This window comes from Taudactylus pleione, unplaced genomic scaffold (assembly GCF_031769625.1).
Source record: "Taudactylus pleione unplaced genomic scaffold, aTauple2 ptg000095l, whole genome shotgun sequence".
NCBI classification, from domain to species: domain Eukaryota; kingdom Metazoa; phylum Chordata; class Amphibia; order Anura; family Myobatrachidae; genus Taudactylus; species Taudactylus pleione.
In genome coordinates this window covers 28,887,647-28,905,492 of record NW_028284497.1, presented here as the reverse complement: position 1 = coordinate 28,905,492, position 17,846 = coordinate 28,887,647, and the positions used below count along the sequence as shown (strand labels likewise).

Genomic DNA, 17,846 nt, shown 5'->3' with positions numbered 1-17,846 from the left:
TCAGAGAATTCCGGAAGATGAACTTACTGCAATGCCACTTGCGGCTGAAAGGGCATAATTGGCTGGCAATGAGGCGCTCGCACATAAGTATAGTTTAGCGAGAGTGTGTCTATGGTATTACGAGCTATGCAGACCTGTGTGCTTGCCTGTTTTCTGACATACAGTATCTTTTACACTGACTTGCATTCAACTCTGGAAGACGTACACTTAATTACCTTTTCCCTGAGGAATTTTATACTTATGTCAGTGGTGTCTATGAATAATGCAACAATTACAAGATGGAGTGTTCAGACGTTTTATGCAAGAGAAACAGGCCTAGAACACATGTTAACAAAATGAAGTGTACATGATGGACAAACACAGAAGTTACACACACACGCACTTAGTTGCTCTTCTGATATTTCTTCACACAATCCAAGTACTCTTGTACATCATCTGGAGAGCCAAGAATAAGCGGCACCCTCTGGTGGAGAGATTCTGGCTTAACATTGAGTACTGGCTGCGTTCCAGTGGTTGCGCATCCCCCTGCCTGCTCAATAATGAAAGCCATCGGATTACACTCGTACAACAGGCGGAGCTGCAGGAGACAAAAAAAGAAACCTCATAGTACATGAACATTTTATTCACATTCTCCAATTATTATATACTTTTTTGTTAAGTTCTGACTACACAAAAAAGGGGGGGGGGTCTCTCTCAGTGACATCCCCCCCTTCCTGACCAGAGCTGCTCAGAACCTGCTCTGGCACTGCTATCTGGGAACAATTCTGCCCATCTCCGAGTCACCCCCCGCCCCCCACCAGCAGCAGCTCACACAGTGGGCACAGCAGGGGACCGTGCTGACGAGGGGGAGAGCCCCCATCTTCCCCATAGGCTTAATCCAGCCCTGCTGACACCATGTTTTGCCCATTTATTTAGTCAACTACATTATTTAGAATCTACTCACGTGGCTATTAGTCATCCCAGCAGTATAATGTTGCTTGCTACTGAGTGTACAAAACAAAAAACAAATAAGATGGTATATTCCTGCATTCCACTAAAAGTTGAGAATATATATATAAGCATACTTGCCAACCTGTAGGCTGCCCCTTCCAGGAGGGGACAGCCAGGTCAGCACTGCAGGGGACATGGAGCAGCTGAGGTGGGCAGTGCAGGGGGCGCGGTGATGCAACCAAATCATCTGGGCCCCGTCCGCCGCTAGACAATGTCAAGATTACCGGCATTGTAAAGCAGGGGATGGGGCCACATCTGAAATATATTTCTGTGATAGACACCCGCTGATTCGCTACCAATATATTGTTCGTCGTTCAATTGAACAATATATCATCTAGTAGTGTGTACTCAGCATTAGGAACAGACAGTACCATATATGTTCCAGGTGGAACACAGAGTCAGAGTTAAGTAAACAGGAACCTTTTTGTGATAAGGCTGTGAAGTCAAGGAGAGGACTCTTTCACAAACAGCAACAAGATGAAGAAAAACACCAACTTTTTCACAACTACAATCTACTTGAAATAACAGTACAACACTGTAGTAGCTGTGTGTGGAACAAGGTGCAGAGGTCAGTTTGAGAGTCAGCAAGCAGCTTGGAATGCTGTCATGCACTGTGGAATACAGCAATAGCTTATCTTCGGATTGAGTTACTTTAATTATTAGCAGAAGTTTTCTAAGTTTGGTCCTTATCAGAGTTGGCTTACATACTGTATGTGTAAAGCTTTTCAGACATCCAATATGACCTCTTGGTTTGAAATATTTGCTATTAAAGATAATTTTCGGGTTGTGGCACACAAGCAATTTTTTAGCTGCAGTTTTACATAATGCAAAATATCTACTCATTGATCGTCGTTAAATATTATAGAATGCCAGACAAGTGATTTTGCTGTAGTGACCTAACATCAGTTGTTGGTAGACGTTTGAGCATTTCCTAAACCAAAATATAAAAAAGCAGCGTTGTTTAAGGTGTGGGATACTACGTAAAACTTTTGAAGTTTTTTTTTTTGGAGAATAGCTTTAATCAATTGGGCTTTTCCTGGTTCACTTTCTACTTATCCAATCACTCCTTTTTTGTACTTACTGGTACCTCTACTTACCCTCTGCTTCCTCTTCCAATCTGGGTCCTCCAGAGGTCATTCCTTAGCCCCCTTTACCTCTACACATCTTCCCATGGCAAGTTTATTAGCTGCTTTGGACTTTGCTACAACCTATACACTATACACAACCTATACACTAGTACACGTGGGGGAGGGGGGGTTCTGAGTACCTTGAATTGAAACCCCCATGACAGACCTATTCCCCACTACACTCACTGGCCCGGTGGGGGTGGTACCATATAATACAGATAGCAACCTAATTACTGCTGTACAATACAAAATCTTTCACAGTGATCTCCATACAGTATAGGGAGTATCATTGTGAGCAGTACAATGGGTTGCGAAAGTGGGAAGCAGCATGACTAAAATGAAGAACTATGGGCCTGATTGAGACCCACTCGCGAGCGGCTGTCCGCTCGCAAGTGGGTCGATGTTATGCACTGAGCATGCGCACGACGGAGGGAGCTCCGTCGTGCGCATGCGCCAGACGCGACGAGCGAAGGAAAGTCCTTCGCTCGTTGTGTCCGATCAAAGGGGGCGTGCTGTCAATGTTGATTGACAGCACGCCCCCTTTGGTGGGCGTGCTGGGGGCGTGCCTCCCTGACGGGAACGCCGTGGGAACGCCTCCCGTCAGAAGCCGGCCCACTGACATCACTAGTGATGTCAGTGGGAGTGATTTTGGCTCTGATAGAGCCAAAATCACTCCGGAGCTTGCGGTTGAAAACCTCAACCGCAGGCTCCGGCTCGCAATTTCGATGGTCGCGATGGTCTCGACCATCGCGGCCATCACAATGCACGCTCGTATAGCCTGTGGGTGGTGACCCACAGCTATACGAGCGTCCAGGAGGACGCTCCATGAAAATGGAGCCCGGCCCTCATTCAGAGCGTGCGCTCTGCTCAGAGCGTACGGCTCTGAATGAGGGCCTATATGTTAATCTCATGTGACAGTTTACTAACAGTAATAATCACTACTACACTAGCATATTATAAACTGTATTTCAACATAGGCAAAAATAAGACTCAAAACAGGTAATGCAACACATACACACGTTCTGATCTGTCAGATGAATGATTGAACGATTTTACCAACGATCTGAACGATTTCAGACAGTAAAAAAATTTATGAAATCGTCAAAATCTGACTGCAAATACAGACGATGTCAGATATCGTTATCTGACATGCTGGAACGAGCATCGTTCATCGTTGCATGCCCACATGTCAGATTTTCTTTCAGATATGAACAATTGAACGATTTTAAAATCGTTATAGTTCATATCTGACCGTATGTATGCACCATAATACTAATCACATTTGGCCACTAGGAAAATCTTTTTTTCTAGTCTACAGTACATCATAGACAAATTGGCAGAGTTATATAGATGGCAGTTTCCTTCTGATTTCCACAATGTAAATGAGTACAGTAAAAAAAAATATATATTATACATTTTTTTTTATTTGTTACTGTATTTTTTTGCATTATTTCTTTTTCTGTTTTTTTTTTAGATTAAACTTGGATTTGACTGTATATTGTTTTATTATACCAATGGTATGCAGCTTTCCACATATTTTATGTATTTAATGTTCTGTGTGACTTTACATGTTTTATCTTTTCGCTGCTGTCTACATACTATAGGATTATGTAGATGTGCCTTTTTTCTGTTAATATTTGTATGTGGTGATGTAATGTTTTTGCTGGGGTTTTTTTAGCAGCTACTACGTATGAACTTTATGTTTAATTTTTGTTAGTTGTTGTTTTCTTTTTTTGAATATGCAGAGTAAATTTAATAAAAAATACTCAATTTAAAAAGAAAAACATTATTCATAGGTGGTAGCACAGCACCTGTAGTATGATCCTGTTCAGTAATGCTGGGCATACACTGCCAGATAAAATGTCTGTCAGACCGACAGACATTTTATCTGGCCGGCTGCCAGCCGCAGATGTCCGCGGCATACACTGTGAGAGAAATCTCTCAGTGTATAGCCCGACATCCGCGCTCCGCCCCCGGGGGAGGAGACATTTCCCTGTTCCTTCCGTAGGAACTGTCTGTCTGACATTTCCCTGTTCCTTCTGTCAGGAAATGTCTGTCTGTCGGCTGCGCTGGGAATACACTGCCCGATTCGGACGACAGTTTACCGGGTAATATCGCATCGGACGGGCATGCTGGACAATCCAGCATGCCCGACCGAGCAATATTTAACCCTCGGTCGCCCCCCCCATGCTACAATTATCGCGGCGATCCGCCGATATCGGGCGGATCGTCCCGATAATTGTAGCGTGTATGGCCAGCATAAGGAAGGTGGACATAACACTAGTAGGTGAAGCATTGCAGGCAGGGGTGTAGCGAGGGTGGTTCCAGTGAAGCACAAGCTTGAGCACTAAAATGGACAGAGGGCGCCATCCAGGGTCCTGGAATTCATGGGGCACTGCACAGTATGACAGCCATCTATTCATTTTATCTCAGTTTGTTTGCTCTATATCCTAAATAAATTATGGATCTGAGATCAGTTTCTACATTTCATGCTCCCTCAAACTGTCCAGATTGCCTCCCCTCCGGCCCTTCCTCCTCTGGATCATCTTCTGTCACCTCCCCTTTCCTGCCAGATTGATTACATTCACTTCTCACCTCTGTAATTCTCTCCCCTCTCTACCCTGTGATCGGCTCTTTGCCCCTCCCCTCTCCTTTCTTATTGGCTTCTGTCACCACACTCCCTCCCGTACCTCTTTGATCTGCTAATGACTGCAGCCTCACCTCCACCCTGATCACTATTTTCCTATTTTTGCATTCAGGATTTCTTCTGTGCCACTCATAACCCTGTGCCCTCTTTTTTTTTTCAATTCTAGCTTACCATTCTTTCTCCTAACTTTGCAGACTTTCAGCCTGTTTCACTATGGACAGGGCCAGATTAAAGGGGGGGCGCCAGGGGCGATCGTCCCTGGGCCCCCACACCTGAAGGACCCCCACACCCAGCCATTGGGGTTAAACCAGTTCTGCCTCCTCCGGACACCTAATCCCGGTGCCGCACGGAGACACCAGGCGCCCGCTGAAATTGTAACCAGCGGGCGCGCGGCTCCCTCTCCGCAGCGGCAGCCAGAGCCGGAGACTAGAGCTCACTTGTGAGCTCCGGTTTCCGGCTCAGGCAGTGAACTATGGAAGAGACGTCATGCGTCTCTCCCATAGTGCAGAGGAGCAGCGCCAGCCGAGCGGATCAGAAGGCAGCGGCTGCGGGGCTTAAGGTAAGTATGATTTTTTTTCCTCTTTAGTGCAAGCGACTTTTCCACTGCTGGGGGGGACATTACTCGGGGGGACATTACTACTGGGGGCATTACTCGGGGGGGACATTACTACTGGGGGCATTACTCGGGGGGGACATTACTACTCGGGGCATTACTACAGGGGACATTACTCGGGGGGTACATTACTACAGAGGACATTACTCGGGGGAAGCATTACTACTGGTGCCACTACCACAGGGGGCATTACTACTGGTGCCACTACCACAGGGGGCACAGGGGTATTACTACTGAGGGCATTACTATTGGGCACACACAGGGGGCATGACTACTGGGGGCACAACTACAGGGGTATTACAACTGGGGGTATTACTATTGAGAACACTACTACTGGGCGTATAACTACAGGGGTCATTGCATAGGGGGCACTGCATAAGGGGCAACACTCCTGGGGGCACTACTACTGGGTGCACTGCATAAAGGGCACGTAATAGGGGCCCCCACATGTTTGTTGCCCAGGGTCCCCCACAGACCTTAATCCGGCCCTGACTATGGATCACAATACTGAGTAGGCACGCAGAACAACTTCGATAGCAAGCCAAACCACTGCGTTTGCAATGCAAACTCAGCACAACATAAGGACGCCCACTTTACCTTACACACATACGTAATGTTTAGCAGAATAGCGAAACCATCAGTACAATCGAGTACCATCGCAGCCTCACGCACCCTTGAAAAGCCCTGACCTTACTCAGAAATTGCTAATAACCACGCACGCTATAAGACCTCAGACTGCGTTTGGCATCGCAGCGGATAATTTATACATGCTCCTGCAACGGTGCGCGAACGCACTGGCACGCATGCATTTCCCTAACCACCTCCCAGTCACCACCCACAAACAGCACTTTCTGTCAATCACTCTGCGTGGGGTCTGCATAGTCACTGCAATCGAAGTACCAATCGCAATAGCTAGTTCTCGCACTGCGATGCATACGCATAGCACAATAATCAGCCGATTGCATGCATATTAGCAACTGCAATACAAGCTGAATCAGGCCCTCTGTCCTCTTCTCTCATTGTGTCCATCCATATCCCCTATAGATTTTAAGCTCATGTGAGCAGGGCCCTCTTCAATTTGTCTTTGTATTTATAGATTATCTGTTTTAGTCTGTACCTTGTACAGCATTATGGCACCCTTGTGCATACTTGCCAACATTCAGCTCCCTCCTTCCGGGAGGGAGCTGAATGCCTGCGTACAGCGGGGGGGGGGGGGGGGGCGTGGCCTTGCAATGACTAAGTATTGGGGGCGGGGCCAGGGTGTGACCGCGCGATCACGTCATAATGGCTCCACCCCTTCTTCACAATGCCGAAATGAAAGGCATTGTGAAGCAGGGGGCGGGCCACGATGACGCGATTCAGCGCCGATCGCATCACCACCACCCCCCGCTGCAGGGGTTTCTATCTTTAGTGCGAGGAGAGGGCCGAGAGGAGCACCAGATATTCGAGAGGCTCCCGGCCAAATCGGGAAGGTAGGCAAGCCTGCCCTTGTGGCGACTTATAAATTAAAGATAATAAAAGTCCTATTTTCTATCACTGATCATCACAGCAAAAGAAAATATTTTTCATGCCAATTTATTACAATTCTCAGCTGCCCGGCGACACTGGCTGGCTGCGGTAAGAGTAGTCTTACCGCTTGTCAGGCCAGTTACGTATCAAAGAACACAGGCTTCCAGTTCCACGTTTAAAGGGGAAAAAAATATATATTTTTTGTAAAATAAAAAAAGTATAATTACAATAAAATATGTATTAAGATAAATAAAAAAGTATTCATTTTAATAATAAACTTTTATTTCTGTTGGCTCCTCCTAACACCATCCTTAGATGGAGGTAGCTATCTGTGGACAGCTGCAGCACTTGTACTCTGCTGTCCATGATTTATAGGCTTTCCTGCCATCAGAGAATGCCCCCAGTGAAGGCTATCACTTGTAATAGCAAGCAATATACTTCACCAGGAGGGAGGTTATGATAAATATGTAACAGCCTTAAATACTGCTTAAATGTCCTGTTTTTGCAATATTTAGGGCTTTATGCCTTTAATGAACAGACTTCCTAAACACTTAAGTAAAGCCATTATGGAGCAGATGGCACGGAAGGATACAAGGTTTAGGTGAACTGAACTAATAAATGTAGTTTGGACATAGGCCTGATTCATTACGGATCGCTATTGCGATTACGCACGCAGACGGCCAATTGTTGAACATGCATGCATCGTAGTGCACGTGTGCAAAGGCTCCACTGCGATGACATTGTGATCGCAGAGTGATTGACAGGAAGTGAGGGTTTGGGGGTGGTGACGGGGGAGTGGTAGGAGAAACGCAGGCGTGCCAGTCCGTTTGAACGCTGTTGCATGGGCGTACATAAATTAGCCACTGCGACTGCATACACAGCTTGTGTACTCACTGCGTGTGACGAGGTTAGCCATTTCTGAGTAAGGTCAGACCTGTTGTAATTGTGAGTGAGGGGCCGATGTTACTCATTGTTCCCGATGCATACGCAAGACAGCAAGGTATTACGGATGTGTGAAAGTGGTAGTGGGCGTCACTATGCTGCCTTTGGGCGTCTCTCTAATCGCTTTGCGACTGCAGTCATTAACATATATTTGCAGCAGACCTGCGTGCGTAATCGCAGCTGCGATCTCAATAGCGATCCATAATGAATCAGGCCCATAGTGCAGACAGAGAAACAAAAGGTAGTTAGTGATCAAAGCTTAACATATCTCCTAACATAAGTACTGCCTTCGTGGTTATTATTATATTTGATATATTATGTGAATCTACATAATAAATTACAGTGACCTGTCCCGTCTCAGTTATGCGCAGTTGGAGCTGTGGCATGCCTGTCTTACAGCTCCCACCAAAGAGGCTGCGAAGGGACAGACCAGGAGAAAAGAACTGCTGGCCCAGGGAAAGTATAGTGGAGTGGGGATGGGGCTGGGGTTCCGGATTACTAGTATATTATATATACTGTATGTGCATGTTCTGGAATCACAAGCAACATGTAAGGTGATCACAGCCAGAATAAGGCCCCTATGAGGTCCTAAGTAACGTACAAGGTAATCCAGCGATTACTTAATAAAGTAATGAGGTTGGATTTTTGTCCAACTTGGTCAAATTGCTTATGCCTTCTTGAGGAATGGTGCTGTTGGATGATGTGTGGACACTGATTTAACTTACAGGTAGTACTAATAGCCAATTTGTGACAATACATAGAAGCCATATATATGTATATATATATACACACACATACTTGCCTACTTTTGAAAAAGCATTTCAGGGAGATTGTGAAAGTATCACCTGTGAAAGTAGTAGTAAAGTGTGTGTGTACTGCTGAGAGGCGTGCCATAAAACTGACTTACATCCACATATAAATGAGCCCCAACGCAGTTAGTAAGATCTAGTTGTTGATGAAAACACACTGATACTTTTCAGAAAATGCATGTAGCCATAGGGATCATTGGCCCTCATTCAGACCCACTCGCGAGCGGCTGTCCGCTCGCAAGTGGGTCGATGGTCTGCACTGCGCATGCGCACGACGGAGGGAGCTCCGTCGTGCGCATGCGCGAGACGCGCCGAGCGAAGGACTTTCCTTCGCTCGGAGTGTCTCATCAAAGGGGACGTGCTGTCGATGTTAACTGACAGCACGCCCCCTTTGGTGGGCGTGCCGGGGGCGTGCCTGCCAGACGGAGGCGTTCCCAAGGGAACGCCTACCGTCTGAAACGGCCCCACTGACATCACTAGTGATGTCAGTGGGAGTGATTTTGGCTCTGATAGAGCCAAAATCACTCCTGGCCTTGCGGTTGAAAACCTCAACCGCAGGCTGTTGCTCGCAGTGACGATGGTCGCGATGGTCAAGACCATCGCGACCATCATCCTGCACGCTCGTATATGCTGTGGAGGACGCTCCATATTAATGGAGGTGGGCCCTGATTCAGAGCGAGCGCTCTGGTCAGAGCGTCCGGCTCTGAATCAGGGCCTTTGTGCCTTATAACCAATGCAGGGAAATTATACTAATGATCCCATTTGAATGTATATATCTCTGTTTTTGTAATATATATCAGCTTCATAATGGAAGAGAGAGAGAGGAGAGAGAGAGAGAGAGAGAGAGAGAGAGGAGAGAGGGGAGAGAGGGGAGAGAGAGGAGAGAGAGGAGAGAGAGGAGAGAGGGGAGAGAGGGGAGAGAGGGGAGAGAGGGGAGAGAGGGGAGAGAGGGGAGAGAGGGGAGAGGGAGAGAGGGAGAGAGAGAATATTGTTTGCCACAAACTGACTGATGCAGTTACCTCGCTGGATAGTGGAGTAACATAAACACAATGGATTTTGTACACTAGACACTCAGACTGAGCATTCAGTACAATCAGAAGTGGACTCTGTCAAGTATACTGTAAATTGTAGTAAATTTTCGCTACTGTAGTAGTTTTGTGCAATAACTGAAGTCTTTCAGCCAATAGCTCTATTTAAAGTGAATTGTTCATGACATGTTTGTTCTATCTACAACCCCCCTCCCTCAAAAAATAAATAAATAAAAAATTTAAAAAAAAAAGAGCAATAAGGCTCAATTCAGAACTTAGGCCCTGATTCAGAGCCGGACGCTATTTGTGCTCGCTCGTTCATTAAAAAGGGGTTGCTATTCAAATGAACCGTTCGCACTTTGCGGTCTGTTCATGCCTCTATGTCTGAACGAGCAAACAAAACTTGCGGTCGTAATTTTGAAAAAGACGCCCCCTGGCCGCTCGCACCATACGTCATGTACGCTATTTAATAGATTAATCGAGTACATCGAACAGCGTATGAACTGCTCGCTATTCTTGTGGTTGGTTTTTCCTACCACAATCTTGCGAGCAGTTCTGACTATAAATCAACCAAGTGACGTGGTCAATGAAGCTCCTGTATTAATTATGCACACCCATAAAACGCCCGTTTTGACCTTTAAGCACGCCTGCGTTCTGATTTCCACTCCCCGTTTTCAAGCACCTTCCCCTGTTACCACCCACATACGCCTCCTCCTGTCACTCAAAATAGCAGGCATTCGCTATTTAGCGAACAAACGATTTTCGGCCGCACTGACTGGTTCACGCATGCGTATTAAAATCCGTACGCATGCACAGTTGTGCGAACATCGGTGGGAACGAACGAACGAGCGGCCGCTTACGAGCGGCTCTGAATCAGGCCCTTAATCACCAAAAAGAAAAGGATGTCAAATATATTTTGGAAGTGTGTAGTATATTCTGCGTCAAAGTAATACGCATGATGGTGTGCATCAATGAAACAAATGACATGTTATTTATAAATTTGGGATTGCAAGCTATATTATCACGACACAGATACAATTTTTAGCCCATTGGCAATGCAGTCATTATATATTTTTTTACAATGTTGCTATTCATCTATGTGTGTGTCTTTAAAGCTGGGTACACACTAAACAATATATTTGACGATTTGTCGTTTTGAGGCAAATCGGAGACAAATCAGCGACATCGTCCGGTGTGTACGCACCATTGTGCGCTCCCATGCGTCATTCGGCGTATCTTCTGATCTGCTGCGCAGGCCAATCTGAAGATCCGGCGGCTGACACCATGCTTCTAGATGTGGCAGGCGGTCGTATACCAGATTGTGCAGTGTGTTCGGACCGCCCCAAATATATTTTGCCGTCCCTGGGTCCAGTCTAGTGTGTATCCAGTTTAATTAAAAATCTAAAAAAAAAAATGTTCACCAGCATATATGGAATTTACATTGTTGTTATCAGTGTAAACCAGTGCCATAACAGGGCAGCACTGCGCCTTGTTCCGACCCTACCCCCTAAGCCCATGATGTCATGCCTTTGACCGGGGCTTCCAGCCCTAGGAAGGGGAGCACTGCCCAGAGCCTCCTAAGGATGCTCGAGACAGTTCTACATGGTGCAGGTGCCTGCCCGGAGCCCTAGGTGTCTCTACAGTAGCACCACTAGCTGAAGGGTGCGTTCCAGGCACCTGGCAAGCCACATGCAGGTGCTGTGAGGCAGCAACAATGCCACTCCAGTGCCCTGTACCCTGTGCACTGCTCGCACACCCCTAGTTACGGCCTTGGTTGAAACATTATAATCAGACAGAATTTATTACACAAAAATGTGTCTTAAACCCCTCTTTCAGATATAAGACCTGGGAAATTGCAGAGGCTGTCAACCCGGCAATTTCTCGGGCATCAGTCTGGGACATTTGCTTTCACACATAGCAAAAACCTGGGTCAGTGCCCGTTCACGTGCAAAAACCCAGGTTTTTGCTCTAAGGCCTGTATTCAATTAACGGCGAAAAGTCGGAATCCGCAAAAAAGTATCGCCGATTGCGACTTTTCACCAGGCGGAAACTTATCTCCGTATTCAATTGCAAACTCTTTTCGCGTACGCGAAAACGCAATGCAATGTAATAGGCAAAAAAGATTTGCCTATGAATAGGTGTCCAAAATAAGTGCAAAATAGCTATTTTGGGGTGCAAAGGCGGGGAAACCACTCTGCACCCTTGGGACAGCCCCAATAGGATAACTGCGTCAAAAAATACCCCCAAAAAAGTGAGGAACACCCTAAAAAAGCACTTTGAAAATGGTGGTGAACTTTTAAACTAGCGAAAAAGACTTTTGGGGGGTCTGCAAGTATGGGGGAGGTGTTTTTTTTGATTGCAGGTGTTTGCTAGAGGTGCGTTTTTTAGGATTTTTTAACTTTACTTTAGCGACTTTAAATCATGCTAGCACACATTTCCATGTACCCCAAATTTGACAGGACTACTTATTTTTTCGATAAAAAATGCTATTCTTCACCACTAGTGCAAAGACGCTAATTAGAAGAAATTGACACACCTTAAGTACCCCAAATAGCTTTATTAGGGCTATTCAGGGGCATGTACATTGATCCCCAATGTTAGTGCATCTTTTAGGGGGTGTCAGGCTGATTACCCTAAATCTGACAGTACTTTTCGCCTGTATTGCATTTGCCGGGCTGCGTTTTCACCTGTTTTGGAATTGAATACGGCGAACAGTGGGGGCGTGCACGATAAGTTTCCGCAGCTAAAATACGTGATGTAGGCGAAAAGTCCGGCATGCAAAAAAGTATTGCGTGTGCGAAACTAACTGAATACGGGCCTATGTCTGAAAGGGGTATTAGAGTTTGATTTTAGATTTTAAAATAATTTTCTGAAAATGTCAAACTCTTTCATACTGGACAGCTAACAAATTATTTATTCATTTTAGGAACAGACTTGTGCAATGGTCAATATCCAAACAGACTTCCTGAAAGTATTTTATATACATCAAGTTTTAAACTTCAATTGTGACAAGGACCTAATAATCTTATAATATAATATTGGCCTGGCCACAAACAAGGGAGCATCTTGTGCTTTGCGTTGTCCCATACACAGAACTAACAATTATGTGCTGTACACTTATCAGTTGTTGTCAGCTGCTTTTGGGTGGATATTTTTACAACAAGCTGATCAGCGTCAGTGAGTGTTTTCCCTGACTAATGATCAGGTTCAGACACCACTAGAGCAACTTTTCCTCTGACACAAAGGATATGCAATAATCTACAAAGTGTGGCCACTTCCCTGACAGGGAGCAGAGCTGACTTGCAGTTTCAGCCTATCACATGGCACATGATTAATGGGGCTGTCATAGTTGATAATATTATATTATAATTTGCAGGGATAGGTTGCACCTGAGTTGGTGTAGTGTTGTGGACATTGCCCTGTAGCTGGATATAATATAGAGATCCCCAACAAGACATGATCACTGTGTATAAAGTATACTATTGTTGTTTTTTTTCTATTAAGGAATGCTTGTAATCAGTACTGGCTGAAAATTTTTACAGCTGACTACTGTGGCAAACGCAGGATTTCTAGAGGGGGGTTTCCAAATGCCTGACTTTAGAGCGACTATAGGCAGTCCATGAAGAGGGCATAATTACCATTTAACAAGCACTAATACGCATCATACCAGGGCCGAAACTAGGATTTCTGTCACCCGGGGCATGAGAGTAATTCGGCCCCCCACACACACACACACACACACACACACACACACAAAAAAATAACATAGAGGACAAAAAGGACGTGTGGTTTTGTGACACAGTAATGCCCCTTACAACACATTATGCCACAGCAATGCCCCCCAGTGACAGCAGCCCCTGCCAGAACTGACAGATGAAACACTATTTTCTCGTTAAAATGGGATCTCCCAGTAAGCCAGCTCCTTCCTTTTACTTGCCGGGGCCGCATGGTGGATGAGCTCAGACGGCGCGGGATGGGACGGAGAAGCCACATGCCGGGGATCGGTCAGCGCCACTGTCCTTCTAATGTGGCACCAGTCGCAAACCATTTGGAGATCGCGGATCAGCAGCCGATGTGGATTGGCTGCCTGTCCGCAAGCTCTGATTGGCTTGCGACCGGCGTCAGATTAGACTGACGGCGGCGCTGTGTCTCTCAAGGTCGGGCTGCAAGAGTCAGGCGGCTGCCTACAGGACTCGGCGTGCAACTCCAAGCCACACGTGCAACTACCTGGACCCCCCCACACTTTGGCAGCCTCTCATCACCCCCTAAAGTCCGGCACCCGAGGCACATGCCCCCTTAGCCACCTCCCCCCCTAGTTACGGCCTCATACAAAGTGTAGTGTATGCCATAATTCCAGCATATACAGGACCAGCAATCACATCAAGCCATTAAATGGGGCAGTAGGGCCATCCTGTCTGAGCTGAATGATTTTATTTCACATGTGGGCACCATTCCATGGGAGCAAAACGAGAGTCTTTAGGAGCAGCAGAAGTAGCTAGCACTGCCCTGACATATTGGTCTTGTTATGCACTGGATAGTGTATTATTATACCGTATTAATAATTAACCCTATTGATGGTCTATACCAGTGCACTCCTAACAGTGCATGTTTTCCAGATTTCCTAGTTGGTGCACAGGTTATTTATTACTGGCTGACACATGTTAAAAGATCCACAGGTGGTGCTAATTATTTTATTTGTGATACTAAGAAGAACATGCAGCACTAATAACATTCTATTATATTACTATTTCTATTGTGAGATGGGAAGGGGGGTTTCCAGGCGTTTGCCTATGGATTAGTGTGGAAGACAGAAACTTACTTTGGGGAGAGAACAAATAATGCACATATTCAAATCCATGAAGTAGAAGGTAATACAGGTAGTGTCACTCTATCTGTGCTACTAATAAAAAGGGTCAGCCTTATAGGCAGGTGCTAAGAATGGAATGGGATTCAAATCCCGATACGGCCAGGCCGACAGGTGTTGATCCCGACACTCTGTGGTAAGTATGCTAACCATCGCCTCTCCCCCCCCTAACCCTTCCTTAGGGGTGCTTAACTCTAACCTCCCCCATAGTGCCTAACCCTAACCTCCCCCCCATGGGTGCCTAAACCTAACCCACCCTCCCCGCATCCTAAATCTAACCCTCCCCTTCCCCTAGCCTAACCCTAACCTTCCCTGTGGGGGTGCCTAACCCTAAGTCCCCCCGGGGGTCCCTAAACCTAACCCCCCCATCCTAGAGCTAAGTGTATACTTACCCGGCATAGAGGACGATTGGTCCAGGGTCCTCGGCATTGGGATTAACATAGGCGTCGGTATTTTGCCGCCTGTGTTAAATCCCTTGCCGGGATTACGCTGTCGGGATTGAGACCGGCGGCCATGTGGTCACCAGTCATAACTACATCCCCTAAGAACAACTATCAATCATTGATTTAAGAAAGAGGTGTGAACAGATGTACTCACATTGGCAATTAGGGGGACATAGGGTAACAATTTTATTAAGGCATTATGAAAAGCCAAGTAAACAGGTTTCTTAGTTGAAACCTTTATTTAAAAAAAAATAAAATGATCTACTTAATAAAGTCAAAAAAGTGTTCTCTGTCCTTTGAGAATGTTTTCCACACTCACTGCTATATCAGGTATATGGGCCAATGCATCATATGTGCTTCCAAAAAACCCCAATGTCCGATAATAATCTGTTCAAAATCAATCAGATATGCTGGTAAAAGCAGTCGGCTGTACAGTAGGCAACAACTTTTGGCCTGTGCGTGCTGGTATTTTCCAGGCCGCACTATAAGGGGCTCTGTGATGACAGAAGAGATCTCGCTGCTCACACCATAATGATATAATAGCCAGATCTTGTACTACTTGACCAAGTGTATGACTCGGCAGTAGCACCATCGCACTGTGGGCCTGATTCAGGATAGTACCTAAACCCAATGGTTGATAATTGATCGGCTGCGGCTTTTTGGGTGCGGGGAGTGGTGCCAGCCTGCGTTCACAAAAACGGGGGCATGTCTTCCCCATTTTCTGGGTGTGCCGAGGCCAAGCTCTGTGCTGGAAGATGCAGTTTTCCTGGCCTTGGTAGCGCAGGCACATCAGCCATACTGAGTACCCTTTGGTTTTCTCAGATGGCCTGAAGGTGCAACCATCGTGACCGATGGTCGTTATGGGAATCTGATGCTGCATTTACGGACTCAGCACTTGGATCTGCGATGCTGTCAGTAGGCGTCTTTTGTCATCAGATGCCTCCTGCAGCATTACAATATTTATATACAGCAGCTTTGTCCAAAGAAGCAGCTGCTGTGTGTTCTGCGTCCACATCTCAATCAGGCCCTGTGTGTGGCTTGCATTTAGTGACAATTATACTCTTCTGAGGAAAAAGGTTACAGTCTAAATAGACACCTCTAGAAGGCTGCAATAACAAGTTCAATGTAAATAGCGGGAAGAGTCACATACACCACCTACAGTCCTGATTACTGTGAAGCAGCTCAGATTTCGGGAGATGTACTAAGCTTGGAAAGAGATATAGTGGATAGAGATAAAGTACCAACCAATCACCTCCTGTCATTTTTCAAACACAGCCTGTAACATGACAGGAGCTGATCGGTTGGTACTTTATCTCTCTCCAAGGCTTAGTACATCTGCCACATTGTCTTTTGGTCTAAAAGTGGTGGCTGCAGCCATTAGTATATATGAATATATAAGCATGGATCAGCAGTACTGAGATGTGGAGTGACTGGATCAGGGACGTGGGCAGTTATTTCACAATTTTGTGACTTGGAATATTGGGTGGAATGTGGAATGCATACCCTGCTATACTATAGTTAGTGGGCCCGATAGTAGTGTACTTCCTGTAGATTGTGTCGGCTCTCACTACAAATACTGAGAGAAGCTTATGGAAGAGATCAAGTTAAATCGTCACAGTTCTATAAACACTTTAAAATATGGGCATGAAAAACTTATGAGCCCTTGACTGGTTTTGCCAAATGGCTATTCAGGAGTCAGGGGGTGGTTCAGCCATGCACTGCTGACCGCAGAATTCTGATGGTCAGGAATCAGTGCATGTGCAGTAAGGGCAGGGTTGCCTACCACCCGATTCGGGTGGGAACCTCCTGATAAACGGGTGCAGCTCCTGCCTCCCCATAAAGGCAGGCAAGCCTCCCGCCTGCCGCCGATTCCCCCCCCCCCCCACCAATACCTGTTAAACTCCCGCAGCGGGGGCGCTGACGCGATTCACGCTGAATCACGTCATTTTGGCCCCGCCCCCTGCTTTACAATGCTTGTTTTTTCAGCAGTGTAGCGGGGGCAGGGTCAAAATGACACGGTCGGTGGCCCCGCCCCCTGTCACACCCACAAACCGACCTCAACCCGTTCGGCCAGGACCCCGTTTGCCGGCCACACGCCTTGTTCTGCCGATCTGGCCGCTCCCTCCCGGAAGGAGCAGCCAGATAGTTGGCAAATGATGAGTAAGGGTCTGCAATCTCGCACTCAGTCCGGCAGCAGACTGTCAGTGAGTGACAATCTGCTGCAGTTTCTGGGTGGGAGGGGGCGGCGACAGCGTAAGTTTCCTAAAACGGAGTCACCTCGCTGCTGTAGTTAGGGGGGTGGGGGAAGGGGGGGAGTGGAGAGGCCATGACCTCAGTTGGCTGAGAGATTTCCTGGCCTCTTTTACTCATCTGCGGTGGCCGATTTGCATGACCCCATCGTCACTCTGCCGGACACGCAGATGATCCTATGCTGCATCCTTGGACACAGTTCGGATCAGTAATGCACTCAGGAGGCATGAGGTCTCCTGCTGCACTACAATATTACAGCTATATTAGCTGTATTAGCAGCTGTGATAGCATCTCCATCCGCAGCTGAATCACCCCCTCCGTTACCAGAATCTTAATATTATATGGATAAAACATGAGCATCACCAGGCGATGGGCAGTTGTGTCATCTGTAACCAGTGCTATTTTCAGCAGGAACAAGCAGAACCTCCCATTAACCAAAATGTATTTTCAATAAGATAAGTTTTATTTTACAGTTCTTTTTGAGTGTCTTATTTTCTAAGTACCAATATATATATATATATATATATACATATATACATATATACACAGTCAGGTGCATAAATATTGGGACATTGACAGAATTTTCATATTGTGGCCTCTATTCACCACCACAATGGCTTTAAA

The 17,846-nt window shown here is 46.2% G+C and overlaps 1 protein-coding gene across 2 annotated transcripts in view; it reads right to left on the bottom strand.

The window, feature by feature from the left end:
* Window positions 1-281: 281 nt before the first annotated feature.
* Window positions 282-17,846, bottom strand: part of LOC148526700 (fructose-1,6-bisphosphatase isozyme 2) — a 57,810-nt gene continuing 40,245 nt past the window's right edge. For both annotated transcript variants that reach the window (XM_088470285.1, XM_088470284.1), the window contains one exon: window positions 282-577. In XM_088470285.1, the coding sequence (XP_088326411.1) occupies window positions 383-577 (195 nt within the window). In that variant the 3' untranslated portion in view covers window positions 282-382. The remainder of the gene's footprint in view (window positions 578-17,846) is intronic.